This window comes from Staurois parvus, unplaced genomic scaffold (genome assembly GCF_062004578.1).
Source record: "Staurois parvus isolate SC_StPar_1 unplaced genomic scaffold, SC_StPar_1.0 ptg000096l, whole genome shotgun sequence".
Lineage (NCBI taxonomy): Eukaryota > Metazoa > Chordata > Amphibia > Anura > Ranidae > Staurois > Staurois parvus.
In genome coordinates this window covers 11,749,479-11,770,136 of record NW_028317892.1, presented here as the reverse complement: position 1 = coordinate 11,770,136, position 20,658 = coordinate 11,749,479, and the positions used below count along the sequence as shown (strand labels likewise).

Here is a 20,658-nt window from a genome sequence, read left to right as displayed (position 1 = left end):
AGAGTAGTCCTACTGTACCTGTTGTGAGCCATCCTAGAGCAGTTCTACTGCACCTGTTGTGAGCCATCCTAGAGTAGTCCTACTGTACCTTTTGTGAGCCTTCCGAGAGCAGTCCTACTGCACCTGTTGTGAGCCGTCCTAGAGCAGTCCTACTGCACCTGTTGTGAGCCATCCTAGAGCAGTCTTACTGTACCTGTTGTGAGCCATCCTAGAGCAGTTCTACAGCACCTGTTGTGAGCCTTCCGAGAGCAGTCCTACTGCACCTGTTGTGAGCTGTCCTAGAGAAGTCCTACTGTACCTGTTGTGAGCCGTCCTAGAGCAGTCCTACTGCACCTGTTGTGAGCCGTCCTAGAGCAGTTCTACTGCACCTGTTGTGAGCCATCCTAGAGTAGTCCTACTGTACCTGTTGTGAGCCTTCCGAGAGCAGTCCTACTGCACCTGTTGTGAGCTGTCCTAGAGCAGTCCTACTGCACCTGTTGTGAGCCATCCTAGAGCAGTCTTACTGTACCTGTTGTGAGCCGTCCTAGAGCAGTTCTACAGCACCTGTTGTGAGCCGTCCTAGAGTAGTCCTACTGCACCTGTTGTGAGCCGTCCTAGAGCAGTCCTACTGTACCTGTTGTGAGCCGTCCTAGAGCAGTTCTACAGCACCTGTTGTGAGCCATCCTAGAGTAGTCCTACTGCACCTGTTGTGAGCCGCCCTAGAGCAGTCCTACTGTACCTGTTGTGAGCCGTCCTAGAGCAGTTCTACAGCACCTGTTGTGAGCCATCCTAGAGCAGTTCTACTGCACCTGTTGTGAGCCATCCTAGAGAAGTCCTACTGTACCTGTTGTGAGCCTTCCGAGAGCAGTCCTACTGCACCTGTTGTGAGCTGTCCTAGAGCAGTTCTACTGCACCTGTTGTGAGCCATCCTAGAGTAGTCCTACTGTACCTGTTGTGAGCCGTCCTAGAGCAGTTCTACTGCACCTGTTGTGAGCCATCCTAGAGTAGTCCTACTGTATCTGTTCTGAGCCTTCCGAGAGCAGTCCTACTGCACCTGTTGTGAGCCATCCTAGAGCAGTCTTACTGTACCTGTTGTGAGCCGTCCTAGAGCAGTTCTACAGCACCTGTTGTGAGCCATCCTAGAGTAGTCCTACTGCACCTGTTGTGAGCCGTCCTAGAGCAGTCCTACTGTACCTGTTGTGAGCCGTCCTAGAGCAGTTCTACAGCACCTGTTGTGAGCCATCCTAGAGTAGTCCTGCTGCACCTGTTGTGAGCCGTCCTAGAGCAGTCCTACTGCACCTGTTGTGAGACGTCCTAGAGCAGTTCTACTGTACCTGTTGTGAGCCGTCCTAGAGCAGTCCTACTGTACCTGTTGTGAGCCGTCCTAGAGCAGTTCTACTGCGCCTGTTGTGAGCCGTCCTAGAGCAGTCCTACTGCACCTGTTGTGAGCCATCCTAGAGCAGTCTTACTGTACCTGTTGTGAGCCATCCTAGAGCAGTTCTACAGCACCTGTTGTGAGCCTTCCGAGAGCAGTGCTACTGCACCTGTTGTGAGCTGTCTTAGAGTAGTCCTACTGTACCTGTTGTGAGCCGTCCTAGAGCAGTCCTACTGCACCTGTTGTGAGCCGTCCTAGAGCAGTTCTACTGCACCTGTTGTGAGCCATCCTAGAATAGTCCTACTGTACCTGTTGTGAGCCTTCCGAGAGCAGTCCTACTGCACCTGTTGTGAGCTGTCCTAGAGCAGTCCTACTGCACCTGTTGTGAGCCATCCTAGAGCAGTCTTACTGTACCTGTTGTGAGCCATCCTAGAGCAGTTCTACAGCACCTGTTGTGAGCCATCCTAGAGTAGTCCTACTGCACCTGTTGTGAGCCGTCCTAGAGCAGTCCTACTGTACCTGTTGTGAGCCGTCCTAGAGCAGTTCTACAGCACCTGTTGTGAGCCATCCTAGAGTAGTCCTACTGCACCTGTTGTGAGCCGCCCAAGAGCAGTCCTACTGTACCTGTTGTGAGCCGTCCTAGAGCAGTTCTACAGCACCTGTTGTGAGCCATCCTAGAGCAGTTCTACTGCACCTGTTGTGAGCCATCCTAGAGAAGTCCTACTGTACCTGTTGTGAGCCTTCCGAGAGCAGTCCTACTGCACCTGTTGTGAGCTGTCCTAGAGCAGTTCTACTGCACCTGTTGTGAGCCATCCTAGAGTAGTCCTACTGAACCTGTTGTGAGCCGTCCTAGAGCAGTTCTACTGCACCTGTTGTGAGCCATCCTAGAGTAGTCCTACTGTATCTGTTGTGAGCCTTCCGAGAGCAGTCCTACTGCACCTGTTGTGAGCCATCCTAGAGCAGTCTTACTGTACCTGTTGTGAGCCGTCCTAGAGCAGTTCTACAGCACCTGTTGTGAGCCATCCTAGAGTAGTCCTACTGCACCTGTTGTGAGCCGTCCTAGAGCAGTCCTACTGTACCTGTTGTGAGCCGTCCTAGAGCAGTTCTACAGCACCTGTTGTGAGCCATCCTAGAGTAGTCCTGCTGCACCTGTTGTGAGCCGTCCTAGAGCAGTCCTACTGCACCTGTTGTGAGCCGTCCTAGAGCAGTTCTACAGCACCTGTTGTGAGCCATCCTAGAGTAGTCCTGCTGCACCTGTTGTGAGCCGTCCTAGAGCAGTCCTACTGCACCTGTTGTGAGCCGTCCTAGAGCAGTTCTACTGCGCCTGTTGTGAGCCGTTCTAGAGCAGTCCTACTGTACCTGTTGTGAGCCGTCCTAGAGCAGTTCTACTGCACCTGTTGTGAGCCGTCCTAGAGCAGTCCTGCGGCATCTGTTGTGAGCCAGACTTTGAAAGCAGTGTCCAACAGACAATTAGTAAAACGCTGCAAGGGAATTGTAGGTGTCTACTCTGGGAGAATAAAACTGATTCTGGCTAGTTGCTGTGCGCAACAACAACAACAGTTTTTCTTTCAGGCACTTTTAAAAACAAGGTCCAGTGGCATTTCTACAATATATTCCATTTGTTAACATGTTTACATAACTTGACTCCTAGGTAAAAAACGTATTAATAAATAGTTAAATAGACCGAATAATCATCTTGACCTATATGGAGCTGGTATGATGTGTCTTATTTGTGTTCCTTGCAGCTTCAACTGGATCAGTGACTCAGGTCTCCTCAGTAAGCACAGACTCAGCAGGTTCTTCGTACTCGATCAGTGGAATTCTGGGAATTACATCATCTAATGCTGAGAGTAACAAACGCAAAAGAGATGAAGGTAATACATTTTGACTTTTGCCATGTTCTCTACTTTATGCAACAACTGCAGAAAGCAAACGTACTTTGTTTGCCAAACCATTTTCCATTTTACGCCTTCCCTGTAGATTAAGCTTAATGTTTAGGTTATTATCTGTCATATCTAAAGACAGTTCGTAAAATTCACAGAATAGCAGAAAATATGTTTGTTTTTGTTGTACTGCTTTCTTCAGAGCTGTATGGTTCTCCTTAAATAATTTGCAGATCTGTCTTCAGTTATGCACTACTTGCTTTTTATTTGCGCAACCACTTACTGGATAGTTAAGTAAGGTTTAAGTCACCAATGTGTCCAAACAGGATTTAAATGTGTTCTCTTCATATCAATTTTAGTAATTGTATCTTTGTATAACAACATGTAAATTTGCATATGTTGGTGCTTCATATACCCTACTAGAGTGGTTAGGCTGGTGTCAAAATTAACACATTAAATTAAAATTAAATTAGTTTTTCAATTATATATATATATATATATATATAATATATATATACACACACACAATTTTGTTTAATTCTGCATACTGTATATCCTAAATAGACAAGACTGTCCTACACAGAAGAGAAAGCCAAATGACTACTCATTTACTGGAGACAATATTACGCCTCTGTTTTGTTATTCTGTTGATCAGAACTACTAGAGTTTATCAAAGGTGGAGCTTGATAGAGATGTTGTTTGCCCTATCATAGAACTGGGCAATTCAAACCAAGCATACTGTAATATTAGAAAAATGAAAGCCAGGGGCAGACTGACCATTTGGAAACTCGGGCACTGCCTGAGTGCTTGGGGTCAGTAGGGGGCCCCATGAGATGCCCCTGGTACCTTTTTCATAGGCTTTTTTGAGTTTGGGCAAGGACACAGGGGCCCAATGATCCCCTATTGCCCGGGGACCTCATGAGTTTTCAGTCCGCCTCTGATGTAAGCAGATATCAAAGTATCAATGACCAGATGTAAAAAAATGTTTAGTTTCAAATTGTTGAAGGTGCGTAACCAAAGACACGACTAGCCAAAAAAACAACTAACAGTAAACAACAGTAATGAAAACTTAAAGTTGATGGACATTGTAACAACAGAGTGGTAGCAATCCTTTATGGAACTATGACATCCAGGGCCGGGACAAGGTGTGGGTGTGTGTGTGTGCGTGTGTGTGTGTGGGGGGGAGTTTGAAGGGACAGGAGCCCAGGGTGCAACAATTCACTTGGGGGTGCAGGGGGAGTGCAGAGATGATACAGTGCATTGCTGGTCAGCCTAAGGGTGGTTGTCGGCTAAATATGCACAGAGTACTCTTGCAGAGTTGTAGTGGAGTGCTGAAAGCTGGAGCATTCCCTGCGCTCCTCCAGTACCCTGCCGGCACTAGTCTAGCAGCCGCATATTAAATTTCTCTGTCAGGCGGAGTGATCGCTGCCCGACAGGTAATGACTAGTTTCGGCCTCTGGTGTGACTTACTCAGAGGCCGGGACAAGAAGAGAGAGCGGCGCTGTTAAAGCAAGGGAGTGTTGGTTGAATTTAAGGTAAGCAATAATCTAACAAAAGTGGCTGTGCTTGACGCAAATGTATCAAAGTGACTTTGTAATAAGTCTGTTCCTGTGAACTGGACTGGTTAACTAATTAAAGGGTCAATTAGTTAAAGCCATTAGTCAGTAATATGCAGGAGGAAGGGGTTAATGTACTGCCACTAGTCAGTAATGCATTAGTGACCAGAGGCAGTTAATGAACCCCTTTGTGCTATATTAGTGGCACCAGTGTCAGTGTAAATTAACCAATTTCTGCTGTAGCATGAATGGCTCAATAAACACTGCCACTGACCACAAATGCAACACAAAAGGGTTAATTAACACTGCCACTGCCCAGCAAAGGAGAAGGATCTTTTAATTAATACCACTGACCATCAGCCTTCACATATATGCGAGGGTGCTGGACTGCGTATAAACCACACACATTCCTTTACCCGCATGCAGCTGCATGGAAAATCAGTCGGGTGCCATTAACCCTTAATGGCACCCCTGTGCATTGAAAAACAGTGTGGTTTGCCACACACGGAAATTGCATGGTGCAAAAACACATTTTTAAAAAAAAGGTGTAGAGACTTTTCCTTGCAGAAAACACAGACACAGCAGCCCATTCAAATGAATGGGCTGCCATGCATACGCACCTGCGACACACACAGCCGCATATATGTGAACTAGGCCTCAGTGCAGAAAGATTAACCACTTCCAAATCCAGGCCGATTCTAACATTTCTCACATGTAAAGTTCAGCATTTTTTTCACTAGAAAATCACTTAGAACCCCCCAAACATTATATATTTTCTGAAAGCAAAGGCCCTGAAGAATAAAATGGTGGCAATTACAAATTTTGTATGTCACACCATATTTGCGCAGCAGTTTATCAAACACAAATTTCCAGGAAATACACACTTTAACAAATTTTAGCACACAGAAACACAAAATAATATCCAATTGTTTGTAAAATATAAAAGATGATATCCATAGGCAATACTATAAATGCCTTTATAGGTTACCAGTTTAGAGTTAGATCTGGAGGAGGTCTGGAGCTAGAATTTTAACTGCCTCATGACCACCCATCTGAAAAAGGAGATGCAGATGCTCAGGGCTGCACACTTGCCATAGCTTGATGTTTTGCTTCATGGCAAAATTAAATGGAATGGGGCCATATGGCAACTGTGTCAGTGGGTTAAAACAGGGGGGAGGAGAAATGTTTGGAATATGGCCTCCTCACAGCTTATCAAATGCCATCTGAAAATTAATTTGCCATTGTTTTTTATAGGGACAGAAATGATAGCCGCCCATTTGAATGAGCCCCTTTTCATCCTTCAAAGCTCCCCTAGATTCCTTTAGCTCTATGCACCCTTCAGAGCCCAGATCTTCTTCCCTCCTTCATCCTACTGACAGTCCCCATCGGAGTGACATGCAGCGCCATTGTTTCTCTTCGCAACACCACTGACAGAGAGACATTTTTTCCTTCAGTTTGCTGCAGTATACTACAACTATTGGTACTATTTCAGCACATGCCACAAACAATACATTTTGCTCTGTGCAACCTGTTAGCCCCTCCCTCTCTGCCAGGGGGGGGGGGGGGGGGGCGCAGTTTGCCATCTTCGCCCTGGGCTCTGGATGAACTTGTCCCAGCACAGATGACATCTAGCTACTCTGTTTAAATTCATAAATTGCCTTACAAATCCATACACTGGATATCTATATTAACTACATTCTCCATGTTGATCCTTTACCTCCATTACTTTCAAAGTCATTGATCTGGAAAAAGCATGCAGAACACAAGTCATAAGTTAACCCCTTGGCACCAACGCCTCCCGGCCCTTTAAGGGTTTCAGAAGCCGGGAGGTGGGGCGGGGTTTTAGGGTCATGTGACCGCCATGATTCACCGTCACGGCGGTCACATGATCGGGAAAGATCCCGATCGAAAGAGGAGATCGGGACCTTTCCATGAGCACCGGACATGTGTACTGGGAGCGTGCAGGGCGCGCTCTCTCAGCACATATGGTTTACAAATTTAAATGTGCGGTTGCTCGGGGGCAAGTTCCAGACGCTGGGAGGCTGTACATTTGCACGCAGCCGGCGCCAAGAGGTTAAAGTTACATTAAACCCTTAAAGGTACAAAAAGTACATCTTATTGTTCCTAGCCTCCTCCATAATCTTCAAATTCTGTTTTTGTTGCATTGATTTGATGTCCTGTTAGGCCTCATGCACATATGAACTCAGCTAGTTGTTACACTCTCTTGGCAGCAGAAAAACGGTAAACGTTGCAAAAACACATGTAAACGCAGTACCGCGTTTACCGCCTGGATGTTTATTCATTTGATTGCTCAGAGTATTTTCCATTAGCATGGATAAACGCCCAAGCACTAACTGCAGTGTTTAGCATTTTGTGGGCAAAACATTCCTCTTCTGAATGCGATTATCCTGCATTCAAAAGAGGAACTTTTAGCTGCCCCTTAACTCTGGTAAAAGCCTATGTGTACATGGACACGCAGGCTTTTATTGAGTTGATTTCAGAAGCAGCAGTGTACATGAGGCGTTAGAGGATGGCTACACTTATTCTCCATGGTCCCACTGAGCACCGCCATTACTAGTAAAAAAAAAAAAAAAAATCCAGTATCTATACCGCCATTTGTAAACACTATAACTTTCACTTAATCTAATTTACATGTATTGGGATTTTTTTTAGCAAAGATATAGCAGCAGGGGCGGACTGAGCATTTGGAAACTCGGGCACTGCCCGAGCACCCGGGGTCAGTAGGGGGCCCCATGAGATGCCCCTGGTATCTTTTTCATAGGCTTTTTTGAGTTTGGGCAAGGACACAGGAGCCCCATGATCCCCTATTGCCCGGGGGCCCCATGAGTTGTCAGTCCACCCCTGCATAGCAAATACATTTTGGCCTAAATTTATGACGAAATTTGATTTTTTTACTGGACATGTTTAATAGCAAAAAATATTTTTTTTTTCTCAAAATTGTCAGTCTTTTTTTTTTATAGCGCAAAAAATAAAAACCACACAGGTGATCAGATACCACTGAAAGAAAGCTCAATTCGTGGGAAAAAAAAGGATGTAAATTTAATTTGGGTGCAGCGTTGCATGACCACTCGATCATCAGTTAAAGCAACACAGCGCAATGCAAAAAATGCCCTGGTCAGGAAGGGGGGTAAATCCTTAGGAGGGCAAGTGGTTAATGTGTTGTATACTGTATTTCCTTTAGATCAGTGACCTAAGCTCTAAAGCTAGAGGAGAAACATGAGATGACTTTTTTTCTCTTAATTTTCAGAAGTGGGCTATAGAAATCTGCATACTTCTTTCATGACTAGCACACATAATTTTGCAATAACATACATTTTCCTAAGCTACATATAGCTATAATGAGTAATAAAGCATATATACATTACTTAAGGGTTTCACAGTGTGTTCATTGCCATAGCATGTAAGTAGCATTAGAAAATAACTTAATTTTGGTTTACGAAAAAATAAACTATATGGTATATAATAGTACAAGTGCAAGTAGCTTCACCTGCATAAAATAGTATGTGCTTCCTTGTCTTTTTAAACTGTTAAAAATGGGTTATAGTATATTGGCTGATCTTATATCATTATAATTGTACTTCTATCCTTTACACTGGTAACATAGTCATGATGAATAATGCCTGATGTTAGTTCTAGGATTGTTCAGTGATGTTATACTGCTCAGTGAATAAAGGTGTGGGAGCAGTATAAAGTGCATGTTCAGTTATTAAACAGAGCTAAGGAGTGTGGAAAACGATATTCCAGCATAAATGAGCACCATTAATGTTCCTTGTAATTTTTTGTGGATTGCAATAGCACTTTTATATGCCAAAAAGATCCAAAAAGTTTTAGTCCATTACCCTTACATCTCAATATTAGTTAGATAAGGCTTGTTGAACAGATAATGACCTTGGAGGGCAGTAAAGTTTAATCATCCTGGTTGTTTTGTATTAGTAATGACTGCTTGACTCTAGCTTCAAAACATAGTCCTGCTTATTCTCTGTTTGAAATATGTGACAAATTCATGTTAGCAGGACACTTTAATGAATTTGTATGCTATGCGGTAACATGAAAAAAAAGATCTTTCTTGATAGTTTATTATAAATTGCCAGGCTACCTGAGTGACAGACATGCACTAACTCCCATGTGGCATGCTTGTTCAGCCAGGTAGTATATAAACTGATCATCTGAAACAATGAACGGGTATATTCAGCGCTCACACAATGATGAGATAAATAATAGTATATCAGTCCACAACAATAAATAGGTAAAGGCCATTAAAAATGACTGCACAGAATTAGATGTGACAATGGCGTATCAAAAAAGTCCATTCATCCGAAAGGTATACAAAGTGGGGGAGGTGTGTACCTTGGGAACCGAAGCACACACGATAGGACCGGCAGCTCCTCGCCAACGATGTGGGGAATCCCTCAGAGACAAGCAAAAGGAAAAGCAGGGCGCCAGGTCAGCGTGAGTTAAAACATAGAGAGAAAAAAGGAGGCGCTAAAAACTAAGTGCAGATTATTGTTGTCACATTTAATGGATAGGTATAAAAACACTCACAAGTACAAAGATAAAATAAAGCTCATCTGTATAAGACCACTCTCCCCCATCCTGTAGGGTACCGCCGGGCAAGCCAAAGTGACAGCTGAAGCCGTAGGTGTAGTTGAGGGAATCTCCTCTGGGTATGTGGCTGAGCTGGAGCCGAACAACAGCGCCTGTATCCAGAAAATGGCCGCACGACCAGCGTGGAACGTATCTTACGTCATTGGAAGTGAGGAGGGTCGATAGGAAGATCTTGGGAACACAGAACAGGCCTGGTAAATGTGACAACACAAGTTGGCCTTGCTCTATAGGATGGCAGCCATTAACCACCAAACACACCATTATACGGAGATTTTTATGGACTTTATTGATATTACCATTTGTGTGCCTATACCACTTATCATGGTTTTCTGCTAGTTCATGTTGAACTATACCACCTACCTTATCCTTTCTCCCCAAATTCCCCCCCCCTTCCTTTTTTCCCCTCCCCTATTCCTTCTACTGTATTGGGGAGTTCCTGTGCGCTGAGCGCCAGATATTTTTCTGTTTTTAGTGAGATAAAACATAGAAGCTTTATTTTAAAATCACTTACATCTAAAACTCCCTCCGTCTGGCATTGCCAGTAGGTTAGGTAGCTCTTGGTGAAGTGCTATTTTTTTTTGCAAAAACAAGTGACCAGGGACAAATGTCACACATGATGAAATAAACATATCCCTAGCTCTTACCTGACCCCAACAATCAATTCTCACCCCAGCGCTAAACCTTAACCTGACCTATATAACTGACCCTTAATTCATTACTTGGCCCCTAACACTTACAGGATAAGTTCATCTTTGGGACAAAAATAATAAATGCACATTTTTTTTGCAGGTAAAAAAATGTGCATTTATTATTTTTGTCTACATGAGCCTGTAAAGTATTGCAACAGCAATCAGTAGATCGCTTGTGCCATACAGGTCTCCTGCAGACCTGTCAGAATATCTGCTTGTTGTATGGGATGTATAGCAAGCAGATATACTGACAGGAAGCTTCAATGAACTACCACGGCACTCCACAGCCCTGTGGTAGTTCATTGAAAACTACAAGCCAACTGCCGCTAAGGCTCTTGGGACTTGCAGTTCATTCATTCACTGAAGTCCATGAATGAGTGATGCAGCTGTGTCGGCGGAACCCCGCATGGCCGCACTGTTTTCAAATCTGACAGATAGTACAGGGAGACTTCTCCCCCTATTATCTGTCAGAGGGAGGGGGCGGGCGGCAGCTGCGGCTATGGGAACATGTTACATGTTCCACCCTAAAAACAGGTGGAACATGTAACACGTTCCAAAGGCGAATTTATCCTTTAAATGATAGGTAAATTTTTTTAGAACAAGTTATATGTTCCACCCGTATTTGAGGTGTGATATGTAACATGTTCTAGTTCCCCCCCTCAGTGTGACAACAGGCAGTTACTCTTCTCCCTGCACCCGCTGTCACATTTTAAAATGGCACCACTGTGGATCCTGTTCACAAAGCCTGTTTTGGGTGAAATGCACTGAGGCTAATTCAGTGGGATGAGCAGTTAGTCAAAGAGAGGATTTCCACTCAAAGCAGCACACAGACCTTCACCTATTGCTGGCAGCTTGTCTGGATGTGCATGTGAAGATCTGCGGCTTTGCTTTGTGAATGTAATGCTCTTGTAGCTGGTGCGAATGTGAGTAGATTTTATTTTTTTTTAATAGCTTGTGCAGGATTACACTATTTTGTTGCTTTTGTTTTTTGAATGGATTAACCTGTGGAGAGGAGAACCCTATGGGGTTGATTTACTAATACTGGCGTTTGCAAAATCTGGTGCAGTTCTGCAAGGAAACCAATCAGCTTCCAGTTTCTTTTTTTTTTTTTTGCAAAAGCTGAATTGAACACAGCTGCAAAAGATTTCGCACTCTCCAGTTTTAGTGTAAATCAACCCCTAATTCTCTATTCTCTCCAGTGAGGAGAGTGTAATGAATCTGTATTTGCCAATCTGTTGCCAGATAAGCAATCAGTTTTGGTGAGTGAGTTTCTGTTGGGAAAGAGATCACAGACTTTCACCTAGAGCACCTATATTGTGGTTTTTGTATAGTTGCTGGAAGAAATGAACTTTATTGCATGAACTTTTCACAGTGTACAATTTTTTATAGATTATTAATTGACTATATGAAAACCAATCAGCGCAAACAAAAAAAGATAAAAAATACAAAATATTGCAAGTTGAACACTCAAGGCACAGTCCACAATACTACCAAGAAGCGCTTAATGAAAATGTGCAACAATATGCTATCTAAAACCAATAATTAAATGTGCAAGAATTTCTAAATAATTTATTTAGAATTGCAACAATTACCCTTGGTGGTGGGATTTTTTATTTATTTATTTATTTATTAATTCTTTCACATTTAATTATTGGTTTTAGATAGCATATTGTTGCACATTTTCATTAAGCACTTCTTGGTAGTATTTGCAAATCTGTGTTTTGCTATCTTATGCATCATAATTTTTTTTTGTCTGTGTTTTTTTCTGTGAAAAGTAAAACATTAAGGCTTTTTTATATTCCATGACCATGGAATATTGCAGAGCTAGCTAAATGACACCCTGGGCAGCTGGGTCTCCTGCAGCCCCCCTTTCTGCTCATCCTGGCCCTTGTGGGTAGCATGCTACTATCCGATGGAGAGTGAACTTTTCCAGTTTGCAGATTCCAGACTGTAACAAGTCAGAAGTGCCGTAAGACTTCCAAGGGCTGCACTGGTACAGACGATGCAGAATGCACACTGAATATACAGCTGGGAAAGCATGTTCTGATTCTGAATTAGCCGCTAGAGGGATACAACTGTGGCCACACTTCACTATCACTGCATCTAGGGGAAATGCTTGGTTCCACATTGAACTAATAATCAGCAAATCATTGCAGAATAATTAATTGATTGCTGTGCATAGGAGATCTGGGTGCTTCCACGTGGGCTGTGCTATTCCAGACACTTACAGTACCTTCTGATCGTTGAGTTTATGCAGGGTCTCTTTCCTGGAGGAGTATCGACCTCCATGCCTTGGTTATCCAATTTAATGTTGCCCTGGTCAGACTTTTCCTGAATCTGAGTATTCAGCACTACTCTTTCTGTCACCCCTCTTCCCCGATACATTATGAGTCAAAATTTATTGTAGAGCCATTGTAGAGCATCCTCCCATACTTCAACTGAGGCTCTTGGTCTTTGGACTCATTTGGACTTCTATTTGAAGTGACAGGTCCCAGCGAAGCCTACATTACAGGGCTTCCCCAAAACATCCATTTTCTTCCCACTTGTACACATACAGCTCCCACTTGTACACATACAGCCCCCACTTGTACACATGCAGACCCCTCTCATCACTACCTGTACTCAGCTTAACCACCACTTGAACACACACAGACTCCTCCAATACCCATTTGTACATAGACAGCTCCACTATTGTACACATACAGCCCCCACTTGTACACATGTAGACCCCTCTCATCACTACCTGTACTCAGCTTAACCACCACTTGAACACACACAGACTCCTCCAATACCCATTTGTACATAGACAGCTCCACTCCTGTACACATACAGCCCCCTCCCATTCCCATTTGCACACAGCCATTCCCAAGCTGGGAATGGTGACAGTAACAAGCACAGTATAACCTCAATGACACTCTCAGCAGCAGCAGACTCACCTGTAAGGCCAAAATCAGCCTTGAGTTGTCAATTTTAAATAGGGAAGCAAGGGGACTGTCAGGAACACCACGGGTTTTACACAAAGGAAGCAATACAAAGAGAACAGGATACTTTTTCATAAAAGTACATTTTACAGCAGGTACATATCAGGAATATGAAATGTTGGGTTTGCATATTCTTTAACCACTCTGCTAAGCAGGGATGAGAAACTGAGATAACTAGTAGTAAAAGCAGCACACTTTACACAAATTACACATAGTTAGGCACACATTTAACCCCTTGATCATCCTAGATATTAACCCCTTCCCAGTGTCTTTAGTACAGTGAAAGCGTATAGTATTATCACTGATTACTATATTAATGTCATTGGTGATGTCAGTGGCAGGTAGTCAGTTCTCCCCAGCATCAGTTAGCGTCAGACTGCCCACTGCACTATTGTAATCCTATTATAAGTTGCTGATTGCCACATTAGTAGTATAAAAAACTAAAAAAACAAAAAGTCCATTATATATACCATAGTTTATAAGCACTATATCTTTCATGCGAAACAGTCAATATACATGTATTGGAATTTATTTCTACCAAAATCGTAGCAGAATATATTTTGGCCAAAATTTATGAACAAAATTGATTTTTATGAATTCTTTTTAATTGGAAATGTTTTATAGCAGAAATTTAAAAAAACTGTAATTTTTTTCAATATTTTCAGTCTTTTTTTGTGTATATCACAAAAAATAACCCAGTGGTGAACAAATATCACCAAAAGAAAGCTCTATTCATGTGAAAAAAATTATATAAATTTTGTTTAGGTACAGTGTTGCATGATTAATAGATAATTGTTGCGCATTTACTACTTAAAGTAGCGCAGTGCTGAATAGCAAAAAATAGCCTGGTCATGAAGGGGGTAAAACCTTCTGGAGCTGAAGTGGTTTTTAATGATAGCATTTCTGTGCTCTTTCCTGTTCCATAAGCCTGTTCGAAACTCTGTGGAATGCAGTGTGCTTTAATTGGCTGACACTGGTAGTTTTTAATCTTTCAACCTGATTTCTGCTCTTATAAAAAAAAAAAAAGGTAAAGCTGACAGACATATATTGTTGCAAAATAATGCAGCTCAGTATTCATTAAAATGCATTAAATGTTTTTTTTTTAATTGCAGTTTAAGTACTTGCTTTTGACTTGGTATTAGTCTCTTGCAATCTGTTGCACAGTTTTAAAGCTGGAAGGGGGAATGAGGAGTAGCACAAATAACCAACCAGGTGTGCTGATTGGAGGAGAGAGCATAGTGACATATATATCCACTCATCAGTGTGCTTCTTCTCCTTTTACTGTGCAGTCACAAGGTGGGGAGGAAAACTGGAATAGAAAATTAAACTTCAGCAGAGAAAGATCAGGTGCCCTCCTCCGCTAGAATAGACTGTGTTGTGTTGAGCTGCATAAATCTCAGGAATGGTGGACAGAAATACAAATCATTACTGCAGGCAAGACAGCTCTCATGTAGGCATTTTATACATGTATTTAGCTGCTTGCCTAAAATGAAGCTTTAATAAAAATGTAGCTTTGGGGTACTTATACTAGCTCTATTAGATGATTTCTGAACAAATAAATAATTTGATTACAGTGTCGTTTTAGAGTTCAGCATTTAACATCAATAAAATAAATCAATTTCTAGACTGAATTCTGTATGGCATTTAAAAAAAACAGTAAACTGAATTTCTGTCTTTAAAATCCAGGCCATTTTCAAAAGTATATCTCCCACACCTAGGAGTATCCTAATAAATTTGGGAAAATTGACAGCTATGGGTTATATATACTCAGCACATAACAGAAATAACCTTTCCTATCAAAGTCTCTTTTTCTGTTGCTGAAATATGGTTACAAACACTTTTCATCTCAAACAGAAATAATTAAGATTTTTTTTTTTGGAATGCGTACGAGAACATAAATTCATTTCATAACTACCTTATTGCCTTATTAATATTTTAGTTTATGGGTCCTATTTTTCACAAATCTAAAAATCCATATCTTATTACAAGTTGAACATGGATGAAGCACTTCTGGCCAAGGCATTCTTCGTGTTGCACTCTGGAGTGGAAGGGATTATGAATTCCGCAGAGCACCTTGTATAGAGTTGATTTATTACCTTTTTGTTCCTCTAACTCCTGGCATTTTTTAAACAGATGTCACCAGTCCTTAACCCAGTGGGTTGCCTGCTTGGTAACAACAGGGGCAAACCAAATCAGACAATCTTTATTGGTTTATAGGGTTCAGGGTGTCATTTTTTTTCGTCTGCTATAATACGGACTCAGAGCAGATGTGACTTGGTGGGAGATCAGTTGTTTTCACTTTCTGAAAGAGGACACATAATGGAAGATTGACACAGGGGGCAGATTAAATCTGCACAGTGAGGTTTTCAAAGAGAAAGACAAAACATTTATTTAATACAGTTACTAGATAAATTGATAAAGTTAGATTATTTGTTATACATAACCTTCATTTACATAAATAAACATAGTAAAAAAACAAACACAAATTGATACAAGTTGGGATATTACTGAGCACTTGCTCTGCTTCCACAATGTCCAGAAAATTATTTTTATAATATCTTTGTAATTCATACACATTTCCTCAAGTGTTATTATTTTTACAAACCCTGCTAGTACAGAAATTTACCCGTTTACCTGCCTGAAAGCACTTAATTTTCAATTGTGGCCTGACAACACATAGCATTTTTGTAGGCTGAGTGGTGTCAGCCCTGCCAATTTCTAAACAACCTAACCATTAGTCCTACTGTTTTCAACTCCAAAGCACAGGCACTAATTGTAATCCTAAGATAAGACCTAGGCAGCTCAATTAGGCTCCATGAGATAGCACAGGAACTGTGTACAGGACAGCTCTAAATTTCCAGCAGGATCAACAGGTATTTTTGTACTTATCAGATACAGTAGATATAGCAAAATGCTCCCAATGGTATATTTACCAGGTCAAAGGGGAGCAAAAAGAGAGAAGATAAAGATTTACATACACTTTAAAGCAAACTTGTCATGAGAGAAATATGGGGGATACCATTACCCATCTCTTGAAATTGCTAGTTGCCTTGTTGTTATGCCATTCACAACTTCAGCACTTTCCGGAAAAAGTATGAAGATCAGGAAAGTTAGAGAAAAAGTCCTGATATGCATACTTGTTTTGGGTCATTGATTCAAAGTATTGCAGCAAGAGGGTCAGTTTGATAACAAGGCAGCTAGAATTTTCAGAAGGAGAGGTCAAAAACGGTAGCATCTATATTTATGTCATGACAGGTTTCATAAGGCTGAATACCTGCCTTCAGGTCATACAAGATTTTGCATAAGTAATACGCATTTTATATTCCGCTCCTTCTTTACACAAGTCAGCAGTAGATGTAACTGCACATTGGGGGGAATGAAATTAGAGAAATATGATAGCCTTTTCCTTTTGAAAATGCTAGTTGTCTGTCATACTGATCTAGTGGTTTCAAACCTGATGGTTGCTGCATGCATTTATGGCATGATCTAGAGCTATATCATTGGTACTCCAATGGCTGAAGAGGGTAGCCACTGGACCCAAAGGAAAAAAGGATGGTAGTGGCAGATGGAGCGACAATGAAGATCAAGGATTTCTCAATACGAGAGCAGAGGGCAAGTCTGTCACTCTCTTGTTGCTGTGGATTTAGTTCTACTTTAAACAATCATTTTGCTAGGGTCAGAATGACATCTTTGGAGGAACTCATGAAGGATATGTCAAAAGACCATCCATATATCTTAAACAAATATTGTTGCAGCAATAGGACAAGCACAGAAGAGGATAACAGATTCTTCGATTCTCTAAATACCTACATATTTACCTACTCCATACAGTCCAAATACAAGAATGTACCAGTAAACAGTACCAAAGGTAGCCACGGCATTCAATGTTTGAGGTGAATGACCAGGTGCACACCCACAATAAAATCCATATGAATCCAACACTGGTTTAAAGGCACTTACAAACCTTGCAGAGGAGGAAGATAAAAAACAGCAGCATTTTTATTGTTAACGTTTTGATGAAGCTCAGTCCATTTTTTTCTTGAGAAAGATGGACTGAGCTTCATCGAAACGTTGACAATAATTTTTGATCTTCTTCTGCAAGACCTGTGAGTGCCTCTAAACCAATTTTGAATTTATATGAATGTACCAGTATATACACTGGGTCATCACATTACCATGCCCAGCAAGACTTACATTTCAGATGACTGTGTGTCCCAATAAATTACAGTTCTAGATGTCCATATCATACTCTTCAGCACATAAGCTAAAGCCAAGTTTTGTAATGGTTAATTCTACCCTTATCATGGATGGCTGAGTAAGGAATTGCATAAGCTGCATTCAGAAGTGCAGTCTGTCATGTAGCTTTAAGGATTCCTGCAGTGTGGTTCAGTGTCACAACCAGCAGACTTTGCAGGCAATTATCATTTTGCAGCAATACCATGATTAGCAAAGTAAATTCTTCACTAAATGGCTTGTGTACATTTGGCCATTATGCCCTTTCAGCCCACTTGTTTGGGGATCATTTAGTAAGCTTGACTTGCCCTCTGATGATGGCAACCTAAGCAGGTTGACTTTATTTTTGACTGCTACTTTCGCATAGTTCGGTTAAAAATATTCTATATTGTCATGTTCAATATAGTGATATTTTCATGAAGCAGGGATGTACCTATGGGTTAGGGTACTCAAACACAATAAGTGGCCTTATTTAACAGGGTTCATATTCTTGAATTTTAGTTCCTTAATTGCTTGAGGTGATTGTAGCCGTATTAGTGCATTTGCGACAGAAACAATTGAGTACTGTACGTGATACTTTTTTATTTGCACTAACATACAATTTTGAGGACAAGCTTTTGGGGAGTGTCCCCTTCTTCAAGGTCCAAGCAGTACTATCACTACTATACAATACAGTACTATAGTACTGCTTGGACCATGAAGAAGGGGACACTCCCCGAAAGCTTGTCCTCAAAATTGTATGTTAGTGCAAATAAAAAAAGTATCACAGACATTACTCAATAGTTCCTTAATTGTATGCCCAGGCAGGGGCGGACTGACCATTTGGAAACTTGGGCACTGCCCAAGGGCCCGTGGTCAGTAGGGGGCCCCATGAGATGCCCCTGGTACCTTTTTCATAGGCTTTTTTGAGTTTGGGCGAGGACACAGGGGCCCCATGATCCCCTATTCCCCGGGGGCCCCATGAGTTGTCAGTCCGCCCCTGTGCCCAAGTATCATACTTTTACCCCAAATCTCCTTTTCCCAGTCTAGAGCATGTCCCAACATTATTTGTTTACCTTGTTCCTGTAGTGAGAAGCAACTTTTCTACTATAATTGACATTATCACTGGACAAGTAAATTTCTTATAGTCGTAGCTCCTTTAAAATCAATTCCTATTGATGTAGCAATCTTATAGAACTACATCTCCTAGGCACACTTTCCCTATATATAGTGCGTATGTGGGCTATGTTGAATCAGTGGCATTATTTTCTTAGTGTGCGTATGTGAACTGGGACATAGAGGGGTGAGAGATAGGTAGATTTCTGTGGTACAACCGACAGGACAGAAAACACTGCTTGGAATTTCAGAGCAGCAATCACACTGTGTTATAAGCCCAACTCTGAAGCTAAGAGCTCACTGGATTTCTAGCAGTGGCACATTGATTTTTCTGTATTTGTAGCACTTTTAGGATTCATGCACACTGGTAAGTTTAAAAAAGTTTTTCTCCTATAGGAGTTTGTAGCATCAAAAACACCATAAAATTCTGCATTTTGCATGGATGTTAATGTGCATTGTTGTGTGTTAATGCATGTTCCCATGTCTGGCTTTAATGCATTCTATTGGTCAGAATTCTGCCTATTAGAATGCATTATTACAGTAACTTGAAACACCCATTAATGTGTGTAATGTGTGCTAATGAGCATTGACATGCTTTTGAGCGTTTTTAAGCGCAAAAGCTTCTTTCCTGAATGCACAAGTGATGTTTTTTGTTTCTGCCTGTGAACCCTCCTGACACTATACTCCTGAAAAAGCATATAGTGTGCTTGAACATATAGGCTAACATGCAGGGGAGTTTACAAGAAGAATAAAAAAAGCTAGAAGAAGCCGATTTCTTGAGTTGCAGTGTGAAGGAGGCGTTAAAGGGATAAAACATGGTGAAATGTACTGTACGTGTATTGTACTTGAGAGATGTACCGAATGTGTTTTTTTTTTCATTTTGCCCTGACATACACTTTAAGTACAGTAACTAATGGTAACCAATTAAAATTTAATCAAATTGGTTACTGTACTTATTAGAGCTTAGGTGTAAGAACAGTTAAAGCTTTTTATTGAATGAAGCCAAAGTTGTAGATCTTTAAAGTTGTCACCATAAATACTAGGAACAATCTTGAAAGATGTAACCTCATGGGCAGCAGTAGACATGATTTTTGCATGATAGCATGTCCTGACAGATTTTCCATCTGGCAGTATCTGATTTCTATTTAATGGACTTGAATGACTGATTGCTTTGAATAGCTTGATAGGAACATTTTTAGCAATTTTTATTTTACTTCTGCACATTGGGACTGATTTTTACAAATTGGGACAATGTGCCTGAATTGTACATCAAGACAAACAACAAGCAAATACAGGAAAGGAGAGTCTCGGTAAAATGTTGCCTATTTTGCTTCAGCATACCATGAATGTTCTTGTTTTGGAAGAAATATGGGTACAAGATAAATACACATTGGCTCCATGCTATATTTTGACATAATATATGACTCGCATATAAATATTCCTATTTCCCAAAGCACTTTTATTCCCACCAATAAAATGCACATAACATTGTTTTTTTTCCCTTGACGAGATCGTGTGAATGAACACTTCCCCTGTAGTGCTTTCAGAATGGCTTATAAAAAAAAACCTTGTCATTTTACTGTAAATCAGAATAAGTGCTGGGTATGGCCTGTGTATGAAGGCTAATAAACTACTGAATACAGCACTGGGACTAAGGACAGCTAAACAGGGGGAGGAGGATTGGTGCCATTGCACTACAGTTTAAAGGAATTTACCACTGTCAGAATTTTGACTATGAGGACAGGCTTAACAGAACCATCATTAATAGCTTACAGTAGGTCTGTCCCCTGTGGAGGCAATCTTTGGTTATCATTTGTTTAGTTGTGAATGTTTAATTGTATAGCCATGTAAGTCAGCTCCCTGGGCCTTTTGGTGGCATGTTATCAGTCAAACAGTTATAAAATTATGTTATATTGTCAGGACATATTTTTAATTAAAGTCCATCTTCTGTCCCCCTCTACTACCCCTTTACTTTTGTTTTCCTTTTAATAAGTTTTAAAACCCCATTTTCCCTCACCTACGTCCTGTCAGGTGTCGTTCACCAGCCCCTATTCCAGGAATGGAGATCAGTGAGATAGTACTGCAGTCTGGTCCTGCAATGTCTGGACAGCCAGTAGGAAGTGTCCACCTTAGCCAGGCAGCTATGTGGGACCCTTCCACCCTGCAGTCTAGAAGGAAGAAGTCACATGACCGCAGATTTAGGTAAGTAAAATGGCTTTTACTGTGGGATTTTGGAAACTA

At 41.4% G+C, this 20,658-nt stretch overlaps 1 protein-coding gene across 4 annotated transcripts in view; it reads left to right on the top strand.

Moving 5' to 3' along the window:
- Positions 1 to 20,658, top strand: part of PAX5 (paired box 5) — a 316,202-nt gene that overhangs the window by 83,295 nt on the left and 212,249 nt on the right. For all 4 annotated transcript variants that reach the window (XM_089670900.1, XM_089670899.1, XM_089670897.1 and 1 more), the window contains exon 5: positions 3,100 to 3,228. In XM_089670900.1, the coding sequence (XP_089527026.1) occupies positions 3,100 to 3,228 (129 nt within the window). The remainder of the gene's footprint in view (positions 1 to 3,099; positions 3,229 to 20,658) is intronic.